The 25,126-nt window shown below is 36.5% G+C and overlaps 2 protein-coding genes and 1 non-coding gene across 3 annotated transcripts; all 3 read left to right on the top strand.

Moving 5' to 3' along the window:
* The first annotated feature begins 3,683 nt into the window (after nt 1-3,683).
* On the top strand, nt 3,684-4,561 carry LOC137727782 (protein G1-like1). Its single transcript, XM_068466597.1, has one exon. The coding sequence runs from the start codon at nt 3,780-3,782 to the stop codon at nt 4,467-4,469; it is 690 nt and encodes a 229-aa protein (XP_068322698.1). The 5' UTR covers nt 3,684-3,779; the 3' UTR covers nt 4,470-4,561.
* Nucleotides 4,562-13,718: 9,157 nt separating this feature from the next.
* Nucleotides 13,719-13,789, top strand: TRNAG-GCC (transfer RNA glycine (anticodon GCC)). Its single transcript has one exon. It is a non-coding gene; the product is annotated as a tRNA-Gly (tRNA).
* A 1,207-nt stretch (nt 13,790-14,996) lies between these two features.
* On the top strand, nt 14,997-20,268 carry LOC137727783 (uncharacterized). Its single transcript, XM_068466598.1, has 14 exons — nt 14,997-15,151; nt 15,272-15,502; nt 15,619-15,793; nt 15,878-15,961; nt 16,165-16,406; nt 16,861-17,098; nt 17,502-17,581; nt 17,663-17,747; nt 17,964-18,095; nt 18,197-18,310; nt 18,412-18,459; nt 19,380-19,464; nt 19,657-19,713; nt 19,809-20,268. Exons 2-14 carry the CDS (start codon nt 15,297-15,299, stop codon nt 19,949-19,951), a joined length of 1,689 nt encoding a protein of 562 aa, XP_068322699.1. The 5' UTR covers nt 14,997-15,151; nt 15,272-15,296; the 3' UTR covers nt 19,952-20,268.
* The last annotated feature ends 4,858 nt before the right edge of the window (nt 20,269-25,126 follow it).

A 25,126-nucleotide genomic window follows, 5' to 3' on the forward strand; every position in this document is an offset into this window, starting at 1 on the left:
CAAAAATACACATATACACATCACACAAAGGCCACATTTACTACTCATTTGACAAAAATTCTTAGGTGCTCCTACGCACCCAAGAAAGTCCCCTCATTTGGTGAAAACTTGGAATGGCTTGGGCAATACGTAGAGAGATCAAGTTAGGTGAAATATTTAATATATAAAATTATGATTTGATATGAATGTGACAAGAAGTTTTACACCATAGTTTTGCAAAGAGTTAATGTTAGGAAGATTAAATATATAGATTGAATTTGCAAACTAAATGATGTGTCATCAATAGGAATGATCACGTTTATCAACGTTTAAGTAATAATCCAATTATTAACTTACATGTCATTTAATTTACACAATTTTGTCTACAAATTCAATCTCTCTAACACTACCCCTGTGTCAAAACACATATATGGAATTACCCGTGCAGGTAATTTGCTTTTGGTAGTTATATTCTACACTTATTTTTACTTTTTACACATATTTGTTAAATTTTTGCCATTAATTTATTCAATTCATTCTAATGGCATAAATTAAGAGATGTATGTGAAAAATAAAAATAGTTGTGTGAATAATATTATTTTTGCTTTATCCAGATACGTTGGTTACAGGTGTCGATCAAAAAGCATAGGAGGATGAGAGACTGTTGTGTCATGTTTGAGCATTTAAAAGAGGCATTAGGATTCTATTCGGATCCTTTTGTGGGGATCAAGAGAATTAATCAATCGTGTCTGTTTATCGTAAATCGTATGATAAGATATTATTTTGAATTTTTTATTTAAAGTTGAATACAAACAGTACCTAATAAAAACTGATCGTACGATATACAATGAGCATACATAATTGATTGATTTCTAAATCTCCACAAAGAGCCGGAGAGGATGGTCATCCTTAAAAGAGAAGCAACACATAACTAAAATAAGGGATTTGCAGATGAGATTTTGGTGACCCAAGTACACAAAACCAGCGCCAAATCTGGCAAAATTGTAAAGAAGAGGATTTTGTGGGATTTGGATCCTCTCCTGAGCTAATGGAGATGATCATTCTGACCCATCATCTTAGACCGTTGAATTTTAATCTAACGGTTACAAATAAAAAATCTTTTTAAAGTTGTAATAATTATAATCGTTGAATTTTTATCCAACGGTTCAAGATGATGGGTCAGGAGGATCCTCTCCATTAGCTCAGGAGAGGATCCAAATCCGATTTTGTGTGTGTGCGTGTGCATGATTGATCCAATCGCAACCAGAAGAAGTGGACAGAAAAGAAAGAAAGGACTCTCATTAGATCTGACATGTTTGACATGATGTAACATTATTTCGCCGCCACCCCCACCTCTTACCCAACTCAGTGCGATACAATAAATAAGATCCAAACAAGTGAGTACAGATCATCTTCGAATTTAAAAACATGGAATTTAAAGATTAAATAATTCAGACTGTTCAAAATTAATCTAACGGTTACAATTATTATAATTTTAAAGAAGCTCTCTATTTATAATCATTAGATCAAATTTCAACTGTTTAGATCATTTAATCCTTAAGTTCTATTTTTTAGATCCGAAGAGGATCTGTACTCCAAACAAGCAACCCAAAATGCCTCTGGTTGTAGAGTCAATGCTAACCCTAAACATAATCATGTTTGATTACTATTTACCCTCCATACTTTTGAGGAAGAGGATTCTTTTCCTTTTCTTTTACCTCATCTATTAACCTTTTTTAGTTCCTTTATCCATTTTTATGCCCCTCTAATTTTTAAAATATTAGGTTTCATATGTTCTATATTTTATTGTTTTTATCTTTCTATTGCACGAAAAATTATATGACCTAAATGTTCTCCATTTAAATCATGCATATAAATAACTTGTATCACAAATAAGTCTAGCATCATACATAACTTATACAAATGATTGATGAGCGATGTAGTCATTTGTATACAATGTGAGGAGTAGTAACTTTTACCATTCAATAAGGAAATGAGATAAACATTTTTCACATATTGCAAAATTCATTTACATTATGCTGAAGTTAATTAGGTCAAATTAAATATGTCAGAAGCCCTCCCGTTATTAGGAACACACCCCATTTCAAATAGGTGGAATCACATTAATGAATCTAATGGTGTATATATATGCTGAAGTTAGTTGATTCCTAACTTTTATTCATACATACAGACCCCATAATTCATCAAAGATCCGGAGGAATTGAACGGAGCAAAAATCTTGTTTGAGAAAAAACAATTAGCATATGAGGATCTTGCATGCTGCATGTTGCGAATTGTATTCAAAGCTAAACACTCACAAATTGTTGTATATTTATAAAAGAAAAATACGTGATGAGAGATATATAAATAATTTGCGATGAAATAGAATTTAGATTTTGTTCGGATTCAAATTGTGGAGATTCTAGAGATGTTCACATCGTAATCGTTTATCGCACATCGTGTGATCATACATAATTTTGAATTTTTCTATTTAAGATTAAATACAAATAGTATCTAACAAAAACTGATCGTTCAATATACAATAAACAGTAATGATACGATGATCTCTATGATCCTTGTAAAGAAAATCATAAGAGAAACCTCATCGGATGAAATAGATACATCCAAAATTTGCCCTAATTTTAAGGAGCACAAACTGTGGATAGTAAGAGTCCGTTCTGTCCTTAGCTAGCCCTTAAACAGTAGGCACTGTTACTCTCTTTTCGAAAACAAATGTGCAGTGTGAGCATATATAGGCAGTTTAACATTGGGAACTGAAAAGCATGTGAGTTAATCAGTTGAGGTCAGAGGGAGCACCGATTGCCGCACCAGAATTAGGTTACAAAGGATCTTGCCGCACGACGAGTCACGTCCACTGCCTAATCAAATCACATTTTTATCTTCATGGTAATCCAATTTTCACTATTTCAAACAAGGAAGAGAGGGGAAGAGAGAGAGTGAGAGGTTAGAGAGAACGGACTCCGCAGTGTCGGTATCCAGAAATTGAATCTTTGTTTAAAATTATATCTCAAAATTTAAGAATGAATACACTCAAATTATCGGGTACTTCGGACCACACAAAATTTTTATTTAGAGAGAGAAAAGGCAAGTAATAAAGGTGATGTTTTGTATATAGAAAGCATGACGTGACGTTGCTGAAGTGACATCCAAACTGTCATCACTTAGAGAGATTACAGAGATTTATCATTATATATTAAGTATAATAATAAAGAAATCTAATAAAAATGATTTGAAAACTTTGTGTTAAATGTTTTTATCTTTGGTTAATGTTAAGAGGCTAAATTTGTATACAAAGTTATGTAAACTAAATGACATGTACATTGATGATTTGATTATTACTTAAACATTGATAGATGTATTCATTTTTATTAATGACATATCATTTAATTTGTAAATTTTGTTCACAAATTTAGTATTTTTTTGTTATTACCCTTTATCTTTGCATGGGACCCTACTTTTGGAGAGATTTTTTAATGTAACTGGTATACAGGATGGTACACTACGTGTCCTATTAAAACATGCGATGTAACATTTATGTTCCCGTTACACTTAAAAATTTCTTCTACTTTTGTCATCTTCCCCATTTTGTCTCTTCTCACTGAAATTATGTCCCCCACCTCTTCTCATCCCCTCTCCTCTCCTTCCCTCCCTCCCCGGCCCCCTACCCTTTATATATTCCTACACGTCTTTCTACCTTCTCTTATACATTTCACACAGCACTTTGTCCTCATACCATCGCACCAATTAATCGTTTTGAAAGCCATCTAACTTTGTGTGTCATGTCGGCAGCAGCAGCAGCCGCCGCCGCTGCGGCAGTGAGTAGGTCTAGCTCCACCAACAGTAACTCTTTCACCAACAACTACAACCACCGACCGTTATTCAAGCCGTCACCGCTAACGGCCGTGGTGCCGGTGCTGAGCAGGTACGAGTCCCAGAAGCGGCGGGACTGGATCACGTTTGGGCAGTACCTCAAGAACCACCGCCCGCCGCTGAACCTGTCCCGTTGCAGCGGGGCCCACGTGCTGGAGTTCCTTAGGTATTTGGATCAGTTCGGGAAGACTAAGGTCCATGCGGACGCTTGCCCTTTCTACGGGCACCCTAACCCTCCTGCACCCTGTCCGTGCCCGCTGCGGCAGGCCTGGGGCAGCCTCGACGCACTCATTGGAAGGCTTCGGGCAGCGTTTGAGGAGAACGGCGGGCAGCCCGAGACCAACCCGTTTGGGGCACGAGCAGTGAGGCTGTACCTGAGGGAGGTCAGGGACAGCCAGGCCAAGGCCAGGGGAATTGCTTATGAGAAGAAGAAGAGAAAGAAAGTAGGGCCATCACAACAGCCGGAAGGGCAAGATGATGAGGAGCAGCAGCAGGGGCAACATGGTACTTTTGGTTCAGATTATGGGTATGGTGCTGCTGTTACTTCATCTGCTGCTGCTGCTAGGTGCTCTATGATGCCTTTGTCCGTGCTAATCTGATTAAGCTTGTAATTAATTAAGTAATGAATTATATTTATGTAGTTAGGTGCATCATGATATGAATATCCAATGGATTTTGATGTGTTTTGTTACTAAGTTGTTAACCTTTTCTTTCTTAATTAGAAGCAACCGAAATTGAAGAAGAAAACTTTAATATCAGTTCTCCAATTATCATAGACTACAGTTTTATTTTCTCCTTAATTTGTAGTTTGCTGTTAATCGGCCAAAATTAATTTACTTATGAACAAAATAGCTAGAAACAAATTAAGAGATTATGATATGCGATGTACGAATGACATTATTAAGATAATGATAGATTCTTGACAATGCGGGTAGAGTGTTTCACCTTTGTGTAATTTATTAAAGTAAAACTAATAAAAAAAAGCTTGAAAATTTTGAGTATTAATAAAAGGTCACAAATGTCTTGTAAGTAAATAGTACCATGAGTGATTTTTTAGAGTAAAAATATTATTTTCGTTAAAAATGAATAGTATCGGGAGTGTTTCGTTGAAACCTCCATTTATTAATGATAAAAAGAATTATGCGTCACTGTGCCTGCAATACCTCATATGTCATTGTATAAGTAGAAGGACCCTTGATAATAAAAATTCTCTCTACTTGTATAATAACATATAGCATACCGGTCTCTTTTTTGAGCACATTGATGGTCATAACAAGCTGTCATGTTTTTCTCTGTATAGATGAGTCGTCGGTAGTTTCCTTCTCAGCTTAGTTGTTTGTGTATATTTGTGCCACATAGTGGTTGTGTAGCCTCACTTTTCTGATGGCTTTGTGTATTCCTCGGTCACATATATGTCACCACTGATCTATTGTGGCAGATTTGTTCCACTAGTTCTTGTGCACTGTGTTGTTTGTGGTTGCGATGTAGGGTTGGTTTGTTGGCTTTAATTTCTAGATCAAAGATTTGGTCATTGGAGAAATTCACCTAATTTGACATTCTTTTTGATCTATCAAGAAATATCGCTATCGCTTTGGATAAAAAAGATAAGGTAAAATATTTGGATTAAGTTATAAAATGATAGTATAATTAAATTAGTATCAAATTTGTCATTTATAAAAAATGAACATAAAACTTCTTATCTACAAGAAGAGACAAACTATTTATAACTAAATATGCATCGAATGGTAGGCTTAAGTCAAAAGAAAATTCACACGCCTATTTGTTCTCTACACACACAATCATATCAATTTCACGTCCGTTTCATTCTTTCTTTGATTTAATCAATCTTAAGTCGAGAAACAAAATGTAGGGTTTGGCAATCAGTGGCAATCATTTTCCTTACTTAAACCTGAAGTAGACACATCCACATCCGTTTAATAGCATATACAATTTGATGAATAGGAGTATTTAACAAAATGAATTATTAATTAGGTTATTCCATAACTTTTTTTGAAAAACTTATTCCATTAACTTTTTTTGCCATTGGGTTACACCTTACGGTGGAGACAAATTTTTCCATCCACATATATATAGTTGATTAATTTAGGAGGAGGACCAAGACCTCATTTCCTATCTTGACAAACTAGTGGTCGAGAAAAGATTTCTGTTTTCTTTTCTACAATATAGGACACGATTTTGGTCCCAATTTCTCAGATAGTCAAATACTGTTACGAGCTCCATCATCATCATTATATTGTTCCACCATTTTCCATCCCCTCCTCAAATGAGGAGAAAATCATATCATATCATGGTGTGGCAGCCACTTCACGGTTGTCTGAATAATGATCTCCAAGGCCGTGTTTGATTGACTCAACTAGAACTAGGATTGGACTATTTAGCCAACTGGATACAGTGGGACTAAACACTTCTTAAGTGGCCTTATTAGACTAGTCAATATGAGAGGCCTAAATAAGCCTTCAACTGCCTCTGCCCATGTGCCCATCTCTTCGGATTGAGATCATCTCCGAATCTTAAGCCTTTAGAGCCAATGGATCAAAACATCCTGATCATTTAGTTTCATATTGTGGCTAAGGAATTATAAAATTATCAGAGAGACGGGCTAATGATCCATTTTTAACACCGATACTGTTTCTAATTTAATAATTACCATTTATTCAATCCTTGAAATTTCATCACAAAATGTGTTAGGTGTTAGTTGAGGTAGGATTATGATATTTAAATTATAATTCCGGTGTGGGACTCCACATAAACCATTTTAACTTGTAAAAAAAATTCACGCAGATCAAGGTAAAAGTTCAACGCCTTTTCACTCCTTCATCGACTTTTCTTTTCTTCTGAAACCGATCTTCCACCTCTTGCAGGTCTCCTTTTTCCAGAAATTCTGAAGAAAAAGAGCCTTGGTCGATCATCCATTGTCACTCTTTTTCAATAACGAAAGGTCAGTCTTCCATTATTGTATTATTATTTTTTTGGTTATGAAATTTTTGCAATTAGATAGCGGCTTGCCTCTGTAGAAATTCAACAAGTGAGTTGTTGATCTAAAAAACTGGACCTTTTTTATTTTGTCGTTATTGCTCAAGTTTTCTAAATATTGGTTTAATTTTGTGATAAAATTTGATAGTGAATGATATAATGAGTAAACCAAATGATGACGTAGAAGGTGCTTTGAAATTGAAACCTACAGAAAATATGAAGTTTGATACCGAACAAGCAGCATGTGATTCCTGCAACAAGTATGGTGGAATATAGGGTTTAGTATTCGAAGAGAAAGTAGCGTCTCATTGAGGAAAATGAAGAATTAAGAGTGCTTTGGAAAAAGCCTTACCAAGAAAAAAGAAATCTAATCAGGTACTTTGTTGAAAATAATGAGTTCCTTGATTTAAGGAATGTTTTATTCCTTGATTTAAGGAATGTTTTATTCCTTGTTTTATTCCATGTTTTACTCTTTGTTTTACTCCTTGTTTTATTCCTTGTTTTAAGGGGAATGTTTTTTTGTTTTTTCTTAGTCTCCTTCCTCATATATACCCGAACCATTGTACATTGCATATATGAAATATACATCACAAATTAAAGCTATAATTTCTATATGGTATCAGAGCAGGTTCATTTGTAACCTGTCTCTGCCATTCTTGCTGCTGCGAATTTTTTCTTTCTTTCAAGGTCTAAGTCATGACTGAAGAAAGTTCTGTCAACCATGATAAGGAAACCCGGCACAATCTCTCTCCAAACTCCTCAGACGTTGAGGTTAACACCAATCAACGTTTATGTTCAGTTCTCTTGAACGAGTTCAATTATCTTCCTTGGTCTCGAGCTGTTTCCCTAGCTCTCGGAGGCAAAGGGAAGCTAGGGTTTGTAAATGGAAGCGTGGAAGCTCCAGATCGTTCTTCCTCTACATACAATGCATGGCTCTGCAAAGATCAACTTGTCATGTCCTTGCTGCTCAACACCATGGAGAAACATGTTGCTGAAATTTTTAGCTACTCCAATTCCGCCCATGATCTTTGGAAAGCTTTGCAGGATATGTATGGAAATCAAAACAACTATGCACGGGTCTTCCAATTAAAGAAGGACATTGCCAGTGCTCAACAAGAAGGGAAAGCATTTGTTCAACACCTTGGGAGTCTCAAAGCCATGTGGAATGAGTTGGATGTATATCTCCCTCATACCACAAATCCTACCATTCTCCTAAAACGAGCTGAGGAAGACAAAATTTATCAGCTGTTAGGGAGTATGAGTTCTGAGTACGAGGACCTAAGGAGTCACATCTTGATGAGTCAAGACCTGCCTACCTTCAACAATGTTTGTGCAACTATCCAACGAGAAGAAGCAAGGAAGAAGGTTATGAATGTTGATCCCAATCCTAGATTAACGGAGACTCGGGCATATGCATCAAATTACAAGAACTCAGAAGCCAAGGTATACAAGGGAAGAAACACACATCTAAAATGCAAATATTGCAATGGTGTTGGTCATGAGGAAGACAAGTGTTGGGAACTTCATCCTGAACTCAAGCCTAAGTTCAGCAAAGATGGAAGGATGATACCAAGGTCCTCACAACAATTTCAACCTCATTTCAAGGCAAAACTTGCTAATGCTCACGCTCCTACTATCTCACAAGGATCCATGGAGTTCACTGCCAATCCATTGTCATTGATCAATGAATTTGCAGCTTACCTACAAAGTAAGGGACACGGAGGAGGCACACATGGTCAAGGCAATGAAGAGGGTAGTCACACAGCTATGTTGGGACAATTTGCCGGATTTCTTGCTGGAAATGAGAAAGTTCCAAAGGGAGAAGCATCAGGTATACTCAAAGCCTTTACTACTGCCCTATTAACTAGTACTGAAACTGATTGTTGGATAATTGATTCAGGCGCCACAGATCATATGACAAACAAAGTTACAAATTTACATCATTTTAAAAAATTTTCAAGCCCCTCACATGTGTCTGTTGCAAATGGAAAAAATGTCTTAGTTTTGGGAAAAGGAGAAATAAACTTACTCTCTCAAAAAACACCTTCCACTGCCCTCTATGTACCAACCTTTCCCTTCCAACTTTTGTCAATTGGAAAGATCACCAACACTCTAAACTGTCGTGCTATTTTCTCACCAAATAAAGTGATGTTTCAGGATGTTCTCACCATGAAGATGATTGGTGAAGGGGTCTTCATAAATGGACTTTACTACCTGTGCAAGAATGCATGTTTCACTCAGGCTCTTCAAGCTCAATCAAAGTCCATAGATGAAAATCAACTTTGGCATAGGAGATTAGCTCACCCCTCTGAACTTGTCTTGTCGAAACTGTTTCCAATTTTTTGTAACCCTTATCCTACTTGTGATACTTGTCAATTTTCTAAGTTTACTAGGCTACCTTTTGGTAATTCAATGTCTAGGACAAGTAAACCTTTTGAAATGGTACACACCGATGTATGGGGACCTGCAACTGAATCAATGGAAGGTTTTAAATATTTTGTTCTATTTGTTGATGATTTCTCTCGAACAAGTTTTCTATATCTTATGAAATCAAAAAGTGAAGTCCCTACCATTTTCAAAGACTTTCACATGCATGTTAAAACGCAATTTCAATCAAACATTAAGGTTTTAAGGTCAGATAATGGCACTGAATTTCTATCCAACAACATGCTTCAATACATAAGTTCTCAGGGTATCATACATCAAACCAGCTGTGTGGGGACTCCCCAACAAAATGGAGTAGCCGAGAGGAAAAATAGAGATCTCTTGGAAAAAACTCGTGCTCTCATGATTCACATGCACGTTCCAAAGAAATTTTGGTCGTTTGCCATCCTTACTGCCACTTATCTCATCAATCGACTTCCAAGTCGTGTGCTAGGGTTTAAATCTCCATATGAAGTTCTTAAGGGGAGGAAAATGGATTTGACACATCTCAAGGTGTTTGGTTGTGTATGTTTTGTTCACATCCAAACCTTGAACCGTGACAAACTAGATGCCAGGGCAACCAAGTGTGTGTTTATGGGATACTCGACCACTCAAAAGGGATACAAGTGCTTCAATCCAGTCACTAAGAAGTGCACAGTTTCAAGAGATGTGAAGTTCGAAGAAGACTATCCCTATTTTACAAGTCAGGGGGAGGATTTAGTTGACATGTTCCCACTCCCTCAAAACTTTAATTATCCGATGTTGGAAAATAGATCAGTCATTGTAAGTCCAGATTGTGAAGAAGTTCAAACTGACCAAATTACTGCCAGTGAGAGTGAAGACGAGTTCTACTCTGATCATTCTCCGCCCTCTACAGAGTCTCAGGTGATTAAAAGAAATCCTCCTCGAATCAGAAAACCTCCAGTCAGGTTGCAGGACTATGTTACATATGCCTCACGACATCCAATCAATGAATGTATCAGCTTTAGTAAGTTCTCAACATCTCATGCTACATTTCTCAGTGAAATTGATAAGCAATATGAACCAAGAAGCTTTCAAGAAGCATTGCTTCTCCCACAATGGAACCAAGCCATGAAAGAAGAGCTTCGTGCACTGGAAGAGAATTGCACCTGGAGCCTAGTTCACCTACCACCAGGAAAGAAGGCTGTTGGAAGTCGTTGGATTTACAAGACTAAATTCAAAGCTGATGGATCTATCGAGAGACACAAGGCTAGACTTGTTGCTCGAGGTTTCACCCAAACCTTTGGTGTAGATTATAAGGAAACATTTGCACCGGTGGCCAAGATGAACTCAGTCAGGGTTTTACTGTCAGTTGCAATCAATTGTGGGTGGTCACTCTACCAAATGGACGTGAAGAATGCTTTCCTTCACGGCGAGCTGCAGGAAGAAGTGTATATGCAACCTCCTCCAGGCTATGATGGTATTAAAGGCAACATGGTTTGTAAATTGCACAAGGCAATATACGGATTGAAACAATCACCAAGAGCTTGGTATGCCAAGCTCAGTTCTGTTCTGGAAAAGGCTGGATTCATGCGAAGTAATGCTGATTTTTCGCTATTTGTAAGAACTGGCACCAGGGGGAAGTTGGTGGTCCTCATCTATGTTGATGATCTTATCATCACTGGAGATAATACCGTGGAGATTGAGGCACTAAAACTCTCACTACATCAAGCTTTCGCTATCAAAGATTTGGGAAGGTTAAAGTATTTTTTGGGGATCGAAATGGCAACATCTTCAAAAGGACTGTTTCTACATCAACGGAAATATGTATTGGACCTCCTTCAAGAAGCAAAAATGCTTGACTGCAAGCCTGCTATCACTCCCGTTGATTGTAAACTAAAGCTCAGCATAGATGGAGAAGCCATGCATGATGTAAGCTACTATCAACGATTAGTAGGCAAGCTCATATACCTTACTATCACTCGTCCAGATATCACATATGCAGTGAGCTTGGCTAGTCAGTTCATGCACTCTCCCACTGTTGATCACCTTAACCTTGTTAAGAGAATCCTTCGTTATCTTAAGGGTTCAATTGGGCAAGGAATTACAATGCATAACAATCAGTCCACTGTCATTAGTGGCTACACAGATGCAGACTGGGCAGGTAATGAAATTGATAGGAAATCAATCACAGGCTATTGTACATTTGTTGGTGGAAACCTTGTCACATGGAAGAGTAAGAAGCAACAGGTAATTGCTCGTTCCAGCGCAGAGGCTGAGTATCGAGCCATGGCAGCCACTGCTTGTGAACTCATTTGGCTTAAAGGGCTTCTTTCAGACTTAGGGTTTCCTAGTTCTACCCCTATGACGCTTATGTGTGATAATCAGGCAGCCATGCACATTGCTGCCAATCCTGTGTTCCATGAAAGAACCAAACATATTGAAGTGGATTGTCATTTCATCAGAGCTCAAGTTCAAACGCAAATCATCCGGACCATGTTCACACGAAGCCATGATCAACTAGCAGATCTTTTTACAAAGGCACTAGCATCATCTCAGTTTCATCGGTTATTGGGCAAGCTTGGCTCAGTGAACCTCCTCGATCCAGCTTGAGGGGGAGTGTTGAAAATAATGAGTTCCTTGATTTAAGGAATGTTTTATTCCTTGATTTAAGGAATGTTTTATTCCTTGTTTTATTCCATGTTTTACTCTTTGTTTTACTCCTTGTTTTATTCCTTGTTTTAAGGGGAATGTTTTTTTGTTTTTTCTTAGTCTCCTTCCTCATATATACCCGAACCATTGTACATTGCATATATGAAATATACATCACAAATTAAAGCTATAATTTCTATATACTTAAACTTATTTATTTACTTTATAATGCCTCTGTGTTTAATATATATGCATATAATTTAGTTTAATCATTCACATGTTTTGGGTTACAATTCCACAACATACTGTTGGTAACAATGTCTTTATTCCTTATCCATTGCCACCCTCTCATTCATCATAGGTGAAGTAGTTTTGAATGTTTTTATTTTTTATTTTTATTTTTAATTTTTTATTATTATTTTGTTTTCTTCATAGGAAGACTTGATTAGTTGACAAATATAAAAATGAAGTTGGTATGTGCTGTACAGGTTCTAGTTCACTTGTTTGGCAATAATACATATATGCCAATTTCATATCATACCGTTCATTTTTTGTTTGTTTTCTATAATATTTTTTTTCGTCCCAATTTATGTTAGTTTCTTCGTTATCTGCTTATGTGAATGTCGCGTGCCTTACAACAAGAGAGAGAGGTGCGGTGGTGATGGAGGAAGGGGTTGGCTGCGACCCTGCATGGGAGGCAAATATGGTTTTAGGTTTTTTTTTTACTTATTATTTCAATCCGCAAGCCAGAAAAGCTTCAGTGTTCGTCAGCTCAAGAACACCAACGTAAATTCTAGTAAATTATGTTAATTTAATTTATTGGAATCGATGTTGAGGAATGAATAGTAATATAAAATGTTGACGTGGCTTAACTCTGACCGCACAAATAAGAAAGAATGAGAGTGTATAGGAAGTGAGAGGACAGAGAAGCCAGGTGGATCTCCATTAGACATGATCTTGGTGGAGTTAGATGTCTAGGGTATCTGTAGCTTGTCGAATCAATGTGAAAGCTGAAACTTATAGCCTGTTCTACGCAATTATATTCTTGTTAGGACCTAATCAAATGGTTATGGGTTATGTAGTCCTAACCTTTTTTTTCTTTTAACAAACGCTATTATATATTAAGAGGGTGGAAAATGAATTAAACCTCACAATCGATTTAATAATAATGATTCAAATTCATATTTGACGAGAATTGAATCTAAAATCTTTTATTTATAAATAATAAAATACAGTACTAAATTGTAATACTTAATAACTGTAGTCTTAACTTTTAAGCAACAGAAGATGATGGGTTAGAAAAAAGTCTTTAGGTTCCTAATCACCGTAGGGCCATAGGGTCCCCAGGACTAATCAAGTTTTGACCCGTAGGGACTGTACTGTGCTTGTGTTGTAATGTCTAATCCAAGAGTATTGATAATAATGCAGCTAAGCTTCCTGCCTGACCTAATTAGCTGAGGCTGATAGGGGCAAGTGAATTTTAAAGGCTTACCATGTTAGGAATAATACTCCAATCAAAGAATTTTATGGGGCGAAAAATGCCCCGAGTTTTCTAAACAAAGAGGGATGTTTTTGAGAAGATGGATATGAATGATGCATGATTGTCGTGTATGAATGATTTGTGAATAAATTGTTTGTAGATTAAGGACCAGCTAACTAGCTAACTGGTTGTTACAAGTGAATTATTCAACAAAAGTAAAAGCAAATTAAAACCCTAGAGAATTTGAAGCCGTATATTTTGGAGTAAAAGAGAGAGACTAGAAAAAAAAGGGAGGTGTCCTCTATATGAACCTAAAAGAATCAACTCTTCCAACGAAGCACCAGTGGTCTAGTGGTAGAATAGTACCCTGCCACGGTACAGACCCGGGTTCGATTCCCGGCTGGTGCAAATTGTTTTATAACTTCCCCTTTTTTTATCATTTTAGTTTGATCGCTGTAATTTAATTCAAGTGTCAATTTAGTTCTTGTCGTTTCAGTTGTATCAGTTTTAATAGTTTAATAAACTTATCAAACCTTATAATTTAAGCCCCAATCTCATATGTTCATTTTAACTCTGTACGTAGCGTTGCACTTTATATCATTTTTCTTGACGAATCACTACTCACTCCTCATGCGAATGATTATTTCAATCGTTATAAAATAGGTCAATCTCCTCTTGTCCTTTTAATACCTTATGTTTACATGTTCATATTGATTGAACTGACATGAAAAACATGTTTGAGGCTTACACTCAAATTATAATGTTTGATATACTACAACATTAAATTTGACATAATTAGTCAACGATGGTTGGTTCAATCGGTAAGGGCATGCTTGTGGTTAACCCCCGAATCCAAGTTCGATCTCCGCTGCCAGCAATTTTTCTTGGTGTGCGATCTGTAAATTCCTACATAAATCCATACAAGTGGCAGCTAGTAGCTAGGTGCCATGTGTAAGTCTATCCAACTTGAGATTGTAGATATGCCTTGACGCTGATTATGAAAATAACTAATCTCTACCTAAACTTTTTGTTAAAAAAAAAAAAAAAGAAACTAAAAAGAAACTTAGAATAAACTACATGAACAAAGTGAAATTTGTCCTTTTGGTTGTTTAAAACACAATTTTTTTGGTGGAACCTTTCAAAACAAAATTTCACCTACTTCATTGAAAAAGAGAGAAATTGATTAAGTTTTTAACCATGGTTTAGTTTCCCACGCGTTTTCAAACGCCAATATCGACCCAGGTTACCCAGCAGCAGCAACCCCGCTGACGTGTACGGCCAGGATTCAGGGACGCTCAAAAACGCGTCGAACCAAAATTCGCGCGCCTTTATGCCCATCAACTTCGTGCCATCAAGTTCGCCGACACGTGTCGGTCCCGAACCCAACTGCCGGTCACTTTTCCCTTCCCTAGCCGGCTGGAAGGACCACCTTAGCAAGACGGCAATCCCCCTGTCCACGTCATCGTGAGTCCCACGACTCCTAATTAACATCGCAAATCTCCGCACTTCCCCCATAATACCCTCCCTTATTAGAGCGCTCCATTTCCTCCAACCTTCCAACGTAAGGATTGTTTTGTAATTTCAGACAACGTATCACTAATTAATTCGTTTTAAAACGAAATTAATTAATTAATTAATCTTTGTTTTTCTTCCTGAGTCTTCTGGGTTAAAGTAAGAAAAGGAGGCAGTGGAGAAAGTCATCGGCTTTTCTCGTTGATTCAGTTACTTCCCACCTGAAATCTCTCGATACGATCTTCTTCTCTGCAATCAGTTAGTATTTTAATTCGCAATTGATAAAGATTATTAATCGTTTACGAATTCTTTTTATTTTTTTAATTCCATTTTTTCATATTTTTTTGGGAAATTGAGTTGGATTGGATTGAATTGCAGAGAGAAAGACTGTAAATTTTCAGCCATGGATTCTGCGAGGAGTTGGCTTCAGAAGTTCCAGCCGAGGGTGAAGAAGAAGGCGGCGGCGGAGAATTCGAAAGACGAGCAGCAGAATTCTGCTTCCGATGAGGCGCCGTCGAGCGTGACCAAACTGAAGGTGGAGGCGGCCAAACAGTACATTGAGAACCACTACAAGGCGCAAATGAAGTCCTTGGAGGATAGGAAGGAGAGGTGAGTTGACTAGCTATGACTTGTCAAATTGGGCAACGTTTTTTTGAATTGAAGCTGGTTGATTGATTGTGTTGAATTTGGGGTCCAATCTGGTGTTATTGTGTGTGGAATTGCAGGCGGTGGATGCTCGAAAGGCGGCTGGCGGATGCGGATGTTTCGCAGGAGGATCAGATGAATGTGTTGAAGTATTTGGAGCAGAAGGAGACCGAGTATATGCACCTTCAGAGGCATAAAATGGGGGTTGATGACTTTCAGCTTTTGACTATTATCGGAAGGGGTGCATTCGGAGAGGTTATCATTATACTTTGTTGTCAATCGGCTTTTTGTTTAAGTCGAATGCATTGGCTTTATATTGTATGTGTTGCGAAAATGCAGGTCAGAATTTGTAGAGAAAAAACTACTGGGCATGTATATGCCATGAAAAAGCTTAAGAAATCGGAGATGCTTCGGAGAGGCCAGGTACTGTTTTACTGCCAGTAATCGCAACTGACTTTATTGTAGATTTGATAAAATCTTGCTGAAGAACTATGAGTTTTATCTGAATTGTTGGAAATGAACTTGCCCGCCCGAAAAGAAAGCAACTTGGAAGAAATGTGCTTGCTTTTATTTACTTATATATTGATAAGTTCATATTTATTCATACTTCTTTTCTTGCATGGAAGGTGGAACATGTTAAAGCTGAAAGAAATCTTCTTGCTGAGGTTGATAGTGCTTACATCGTTAAGCTCTACTGCTCCTTTCAAGACGAAGAATTTTTGTATCTTATAATGGAGTATCTTCCCGGGGGTGATATGATGACATTACTAATGCGCAAAGATATCTTGACTGAAGACGAAGCCAGGTTTTATGTTGGAGAGACGGTCCTTGCCATTGAATCTATTCACAAGCACAACTACATCCACAGGTATTATTTCACTTATTTGTGCACTTACTGAGTTTGAATCCTGATCGGCCCGTTGATTAGACTTGGAATACAATTATGTTATCCCCACAATACTGCAGAGGCAGTATCTTGTAGGTGGTTTTACGGTAGCATTAATCAATAGCCTGCTAATATCTAAACATAATATCCTGCTTTCAAAATGGTCAACCTTGGGAACTAGAAAAGGCTTGAGTTTAGTTTTTCCAACAGAAAAATTGGTAATATTTACTTGTAACCATTCTTTCAGATTCTTTAATTATGGTGTAACTGATCTGAACCTTAAGCCATGCAACCTTATGCAAAGTTGAATCAAACAGTTATCCCTTGAGGCTTCTTTCGGCTGGCTTTATTTGTTTCACAACTGTGTTTATTTTATTTGCTCGTCAGACGTTCACCTCAAATGTCATGTGAGTCTGAATTTTAATATTTTTTGTAGGGATATTAAGCCTGATAATTTACTGCTCGACAGTCACGGCCACATGAAGCTTTCAGATTTTGGGTTGTGTAAGCCTTTGGGCTCTAATAGCTTTCCAGATCTTAGTGAGAATGACATCTCGGTTGGAAGGAATTCAAATTCCCTTTCAACGAGTCATAAACATTCTAACCTTCCCACAACACCAAAACGGACCCAGCAGGAAAAGTTATTGCACTGGCAAAAGAACAGGCGAATGCTGGTATGTTCTGTTTTTTTTCTGGGTTTACTCAGCTTTTGGCCTGGTTAGAGTGTTTCTATGTTCCTGTGCTAGATTATGCATCCGTTCAGATTCCTACTCAACAAGGAAGCAAGGAAAAAGAAATATACCATCTAGGAATTACTTAAACTGGTGCCTTGTAGTCATAGATTGGCATGACACTCACGGATATTACATAAAATGGGATGCACAACAGGAATAATGTTATCTTTGAGGGAAAAGTATTATTTTTTCTTGCTATGCTCTGTTGCTTAAAATTTATACTTCAGACATGAACTTCTTGTTAATTCCTCTTGTACGGTAATTAGATTCTGCTTTCTCTTCAAGTGTTTTGTAACAAATCTTCAAATATTTACATAAAATGGCCCTTTCATATGTCATTTAGGCTTATTCAACAGTTGGAACTCCAGATTACATTGCTCCGGAAGTATTGCTGAAGAAAGGATATGGAATGGAATGTGACTGGTTAGTGCACTTTTTCCAGACATTTTTCACATTGGGACATGTGAGAGTGATATAGCATTTGTAACGGAATTTCTATATCAGGTGGTCTCTTGGTGCAATCATGTATGAGATGCTTGTAGGATTTCCACCTTTCTATTCCGAAGAACCAATGTCAACATGCAGAAAGGTAAACTGAATTTTGATTTTTTCTGTTTGACTTTTGTAATATGCAACATTCAGATTTCTGAATAGGTTTAACAACGCAGATTTAAGAAATGGGGTCCTGTTGTATCCTTATTTTCTGGAACTATAGTTATTTTTGAAGAAGTACTAATTGAGGAATCTCCTGCTGACATCTTATTTGTATATTCTTATCAAACAAATCGTTAGTTATGCCATGCAGATTGTTAACTGGAGAACTCATCTGAAATTCCCAGAAGAAGCAAAGCTCTCTCCTGAAGCTAAGGATCTCATTTGCAAGCTCCTCTGCAATGTCGAGCAGAGGCTTGGGACGCATGGAGCTCATGAAATAAAAGTTAGCATGCTTCACATATTCCCTCTCTTTCTCATTATTAGTTGACTGATGTTTTATTTGGTTAAGGAAAAAAAGAGTTGAAATGTGTTTCCTTATGATAGGCTCACCCATGGTTTGATGGGTTACAATGGGATAGATTATATCAGATGGAAGCGGCTTTCATACCAGAGGTTAACAATGAGTTAGATACTCAAAACTTTGAGAAGTTTGATGAGGTGAGGAAAATAATGATACCTATCCAAGTGTTGATGGTTTCCCATCTTTCCTTATCTAGCTTACCATTATCTTGAATTCCATTTTCTTTTCATGGTTGCAGTTGGGGGCTCCAGTAGAGACTTCAACAAAATCTGGTCCGTGGAGAAAGGCAAGTATCGAAATTTACTTGAGTTTGCAACTGTATAGGGTGCCTGCAAATTAGCTTTAGCAGGAGTACTGCAAAACAGGATTTGATAGTTTTCTTAAAATTAAAGGAAGAATGTAGATTGCACTTAGTTTGGTTGTCTAGGAAGTTAATGTGAAAGTAGTTCTCCTATAATCAGTAAAAATGGAACTGTTGTGTGAGGAAAAGTAAATTAAATCATATGCCTTATGGAAAAAGTTTGCAGGCAGATATCATCAAATATTGAATATACACTGGTCTAGCAAATATGCATTGTTCTTTCTTCACTTGATTGCCAGTGTTGAGATTCAGAGTAATGGCGGGTAGTACTGAGTAACAGTTAGATCACTTCATGACATTTCAATACTAGTTGTCATCACCTTTTTAGGGTGTTAATGCAGTTTTCGGGTCTTTATTCATAAAATAATATTTAATACTTCAGTTTCACTTCTCATATGTTCATGATTGGGATCTTCAATCAATTTACTGCACACACACACACACATTGCGTTGGCTTGTTTAACATAATTAAGTTTATACAAGTCATGGTATCTTATCAAGATATGCTAGGGGTTACCCTAATCTTCAATCACTTACTGTACGCACACACATTCATTAGGTTTATACAAATCATTCTATCTTATGAAATATACTAGTTATAATGAATATCAGACATTTGGAAAATCAAATTTTATCATATAAATTTCTAAAGGGTTATACCTAATTCTTCTGGAAGGGTTAATAGTTAGTCTTGTGTTTCTTCTGGTTTCAGACGCTAGTAACTTACTTTCTTCATAGGTTGGTCTTTGTTGTTTCTGTGCTAGTGTTAGTCAGTCTTGCTGTCTTCCAGTTGATTTTATGTGTTGACTGATTAATCAATAATCGTGTACTTTCATTCATTCCAGATGCTTTCTTCCATGGATACGAATTTCGTTGGCTATACCTACAAGAATTATGAAATTGTTGATGAGCATCATATGCCTGGCATTGGTAAGTATTACCTATTAAATGGTTAGATAAAAAAGGAAGCTATTAATAAGAATTAGGGAATATGCGTATAAATAGGAAAAACCAATATATATGTCAATTGGTAGAACTTTTTATTTGTGTTGGGGGTGGGGATGAGCTATTCAGTTGATATAACGCTAGAGCTCACTGACCATTAAATGCACTCTGATGCAGCTGAGTTGAAGAAAAAGAATACCAAGCCAAAGCGGCCATCTGTTAAATCATTATTTGGTATGTGCTTGTTGCAATCGAGTTCCTCAGTATCGTCTTCCTAGTTCTACATTGTATTTGCAGTCTCATACCTCCATTTGGTTTGCCTTTTCCAGACACACCTGATCCTTCGAACCCCCCAATTCAGGAAACCTCTCCCCAACGTGTGCCCAACCAGTTGGGTGTCTCAGGAGGCTCTCAGCCTTCACGGCAATCTACTAGACCCCCACTACATCAATACAAACCACCACGAAGATAACAAGCAAAGTGTACAAGTTATTATCCAGCTGGAAGGAAATTGAAAGAGATAACTTACAACACTGCAAAAGAAAGGAAAATGGTAGGCAAATACTGTAATTTGTAGTTTAATTGCATTCGTAAGTATAATTTCTTGTGTCCAGGCACCATATAATCATGTAGATTATAGGAAAGGAGGTTGAGCTTGACAATTAGGCTACGATAAATGATTGATTTATGAGTCGGTGTGTGTCGAGGTCATGGCCAAAATGTGTTTGTTGCTTTGTAGAATAGTGACACTTGACATGTTATACTCATATATGACAAAATCGTTGTCTACTTCCAAGGTTTTAGTGAGCTTTGTCTCGATGTTTTGTGCTCGTATACAGGTTTAGTGACAAGGCATATGGTTCGAGTTAAGCGACGCTTATTTTTGCGTACCTACGACATGTAAATTTTTCATGTATTATTGTAAACTTCCAAGTCCAACCAATAGCATTTTCATTTACCGAAATTAGGGATCAACTGTAGGACACTTGTTTTAACTTGTTTCCAATTTCTAGCCCTTTGAAATCAGCAGTAAAGAAACTCAGAAATGAACTTTTCTTTAGTGTGCATAATTCCTAGTAATACCAGCCTCTCCATGTATGTGTACTTATTTTTATTACTAGAATGGGCCTGAAGCTCAAAACCTAAAAACTGCAACGAACTAAGGTCTCGTTTAGGATTGTTTATATAGGAAACAAAGCGATTTTATTTGAAGAGTGCGACAATTTTTTTATCTTAAAATCTCAAGTGTTTTCTGGAAAGCATTTGAAAGTGATTCTTGAAGAAGCATATGCTGAGTGCTTCTCTAGAAAGCATTTTTGGATTCATAACCACTTTTTATCTTTTATGTCGAACGATGTTAAAAGCACTTTTTTTTTAGGGAACTTTAATGAAAAGCTTCTGGTATTGTTCATTTTAACGAAAAACCACATTTTTACACTAAAAAATCAATTATGATATTACTCACTTTACCTTTTATTTTGTCCTTATTGTTAAAACTCAAAGTTTTGAAGCCATTTTTATTAATTTTTCTTTTTTTTAACCCTTTTAGAAGTAGTCCAATGAGACAATACACACAACATGTGAGATTTGGAAGTTCCTCACCCAAAAATAGCATGAGGGTTTAACCCACAATTGAACAAGTTATGTTTCCTTACAAGGGGATAGATTTCTACAATATGAAGCATAAACAAGATGGGATATATATGCAAGTTATGTTTCCTTTTTTTTTTGGATGCCTGCCAACCAGTAAAAAACAAATAACTCCTCAAGAAACAGAAGTTTTGGATTACCAAGAGGGGAAGAAGCTCCCTTATTTCATACATTTAGGTGCACTCCCACATATGAACCAACACCACTAAAATATAAAATAAATTAGCTAGCCACCTGAATCAAAAGTGGTGAATTTTTCTGATTGATTTGGCTTTCATTTTCAATCTATTATGTCTCGAGTTCGAAGTATTCTTCATCTCTTTAGTCTAAATTATAATAATAAGATCGTTTGCAATAATAATAAAAATGAGAATTGTTATTGGTACTTCAAAAATCTCATTCTACACTCCAATTTTCTATATTAGGAAAGAAAAATACACTTATGAGGAGTATATAATGAGATTTTTGAAGTGCTAATAACACTTCCCATAAAAATAATAGATCCATTTTTTTTATTTGGCCCAATTATTTTATTTTTATAAATAGCTAAGCCTAGGCAATAGGCATGCACTGTGGTTGGTGTTGAGGGGCCAAAACCCCACCTTTCATGAATTGCCAAGCAAGGACTAAATGATAAATTTACAAGTGGGAATTTAACTTGTCATTCTCTCATTGGCTGCCTATGATCGACCTTCGTAATTTACACAAGGTTCTCTCTCTGGACCATGTCAAACCCTAATTAGTCACTCAATGACATGGATCCTCTCCGGATCCATGTATCATAATCCTAAGGATACATCAATCTGAATCATTGAAACTTGATCCAACGTTACAAATAAGAGAACATTTTAAAAATTATAATAATTTTAACCGTTTGATCAAATTTTAAATAATCTGAATTGATGGATTCCTAAAATTAGGATACATGTCTCTGGCGGATCCATGTCCTAGCAAACCTCAAAACCCTGGATTAAAAAGGGTTCTGTGTTGTGTTATTTTAACGTGGACCCCCACTTTGACCTTGCTTATGTGGGACCAGGGCATTAGAATAATAAAATGGGGTAGCTGGTGGCAAGTAAATCACAGCCGTCCATGTAGAGGATAATGGATGGGCACTATATATTTATCGAATTTTTGTAGTCGGTTCAGGCACACACCGGTGAGGTTGCCGGTGGGCTGGTTTGGTGACGTTGAAAGGTGTGGAAATGCATAACCAGATAATGTCAGCTAAAGGGATCCAAAATTTTATACTATTTTTTTTTTAAGATTATATAATGTGACGGTTCGTACTTAGATTTCTTCTTCAAATCATTAAAAAAAGCTAAAATTTTATCCGCATCATATGAATAATGTACAAATTTGATATTTCTAGCATTTTCTTGTCAGAGTGTCATGTGTGCAAATTAGCAAAACGTTATCATAATAAGGACTGAAACATATGGAATTATTATAAATTGTACTAAGGACACCTCATTTTTTGCATAATTTAACTAGAGGTACATTCGTAAGCTTGGAAGGCTGGAATTAAATAAAAAAACCTAATGAGTCATGGACAGATGCTTAAATTATATATTACATGTGTGACATATAATATGGTGTTATTAAACCAAACATATAAATAAAGTTTTGTTGAATTTTGTATAATTATAATAGTTAATTATGCGCCTGCTTCACATGGTCTAGGGATTCTTGTGGGAAGACAAAAACCCAGTAGAGAACCGCGCAGAGAATCCCAGTTTAATTTTGTTCTCTTGTGGGAGGGAGTGGGAGAGCTTGTCATGCAATAACGTGGGGGCAAGCGTTTGTCTGAAAGCCAGTCAATAAGTAATGAATTAGCAAATTAAAACTATAGGGATTTTATAGATTAGATTACTTAAATCTTAATTAAGACCCTTTTGTTTTTAGGGTACCCAGTTGAACTGGTCCTTAGAAGTCAGTTGGGGTCTTATTTTTTACAACAGGGTGGATAGGGCAGTAGCACTTACTTAATGTGGTGATTTGTTAAGTCAGGAAGAATTATTTTTTGTCAAAATAGTCGTTCAACATGTGCGTATGAAAGATTTTGAATCATCGAGTTAGTTAGTTTGAGATTTATAAGTGTGAGTTGTGAATTTGTAACTTATCGTGAGATTCACATCTATCAATCAATGCCAATAGTCATTCAACACGTATCAATGACTTTGAATGATGGAATTAGCTGATTTGAGACTTATCTGTTCAAATTGTAAATTATCGATTGATATAATGCTCACCGTGTGATTCACAACCATCAAACACTATCAATTGTATCTTGTGATTACGTGAATAACTAACCCTCTACGGCTCTACCACTTGTTAGGTTGACAAGTAGACTTGTCGGTCGAATTCAAATTTTAGTTCCACCTCTTATGGTAGTGAGTGACACAGTGTGAACATGTGCCACAGGAGATATAGAAAGGAAAGTAAGAAGAAATACGGATGGCAAAAGTGGTGTTATAAAGAAGGATAGTGCTATCCTAGCACTGAACTATTTTTATTTCTTATATATTTCTTAAGATAAATATTATTGGCACTTCAAAAATCTCATTTTACACTTCTTATAAGTATACTTTTCTTTCTTAATATAGAAAGTTTAGAGTGTAGAATGAAATTTTTGAAGTGCTAATAACAATTTTTTTCTTAATTTTAGATCATCAGATCGAATAGATTGAAAAATAACAATGATTATAAAACAAAAGTATATGAAAGATAAAAATAAATGTGTAAATAATATTATCCAAAAAGAATTCAAAAGCCAAAAAGCTCCAAGTGCCCTTGAGAGAGAGAGAGGAGAGAGAGAGAGAGAGCCGGTTGCCTTTACCTTTGGTAGATTCTGAAAATGTCTAATCAATCATATATGAGGCCGGTGATGCCCTCGGTGATGCCCTCAATGATGTCAGTCCATTATAGTTGGAAAGAAATCCTCTCCGGATCTCTCTTTTTAAATCTCAAGAATTAAGTTATCTGAATTTTTAAAATTTGATCAAACGATAAAAAATTATTATAACATTTTAAAATTTTTACTAACTTCTTTATTTTTAATTATTAGATTAAATTTTAAATACCCGAATCACTTAGCATTTGACGGGATCTCTTCCCATTATATTTGTCTCCAAACCTTTTCTTTTGGTGGAAAAGTCCTTAACCCAAAATACGTCTAATCAAACGTGATATTAATCGATATGATACATGCTTATTATGTTACTTGTAACGCACTATTTTTGATCTTTGAAGTGGTCTTACAAGACTCCAAAAAGGAGCCCGACTTTTGGACCAAACAGAAGGCACTTTATCTGACCTATTACAACAAATACATATAGAATCAAATTAACCTTATAATAAAAATACTTCATTACGATTCTAATCCTAATCTTGTCCTTCATCATTCCAACATTTTATATTAGAGCTCAGTTTATATGTCTCAGTTTCATCATAATCACCTTTTCAAAACGCTAATCATGCTTTTTGTCTTTATTTGAAAAAAATTAACTAGTTAATAATACTCTAGAGTCCTTGATTAATTCAGCTGATTATTCAAAACCCGCATATGAAGTTTTATATTGTGGAATGAAGATGAACTTTAAAGTCGTTGCCAAAAACAAATACAACTTTTCTGGAAATTAGATTCGCTTCTGAAACAGTTGAGAAATGCAAGGGAAACCCTCAAGTTTGAACCCCATCGGCGTGGCATTTTTATGGCAGGAGAGGCACCGTCTCGGTGGTCAGACTAGGAGAGGCACCGTCTCGGTGGTCAGACTAGGAGAGGCACCGTCTCGGTGGTCAAACTAGGAGAGGCACCGTCTCGGTGGTCAAACTAGGAGAGGCTTCACCTCGGTGGCAGGAATAGCTCCATCTTGGTTTGGCCATCTATTACGTTGAAGGTTATTTGATTTGAAGACCTCTTGATATTTATCAACAACATCCTCTTTAAAATTTGTATTGTTTCATACCCCTTTGGGATTAACATTTAAAAGGTCAT

The sequence above is a fragment of the Pyrus communis genome, chromosome 3 (genome assembly GCF_963583255.1).
Source record: "Pyrus communis chromosome 3, drPyrComm1.1, whole genome shotgun sequence".
Classification (NCBI taxonomy): Eukaryota; Viridiplantae; Streptophyta; class Magnoliopsida; order Rosales; family Rosaceae; genus Pyrus; species Pyrus communis.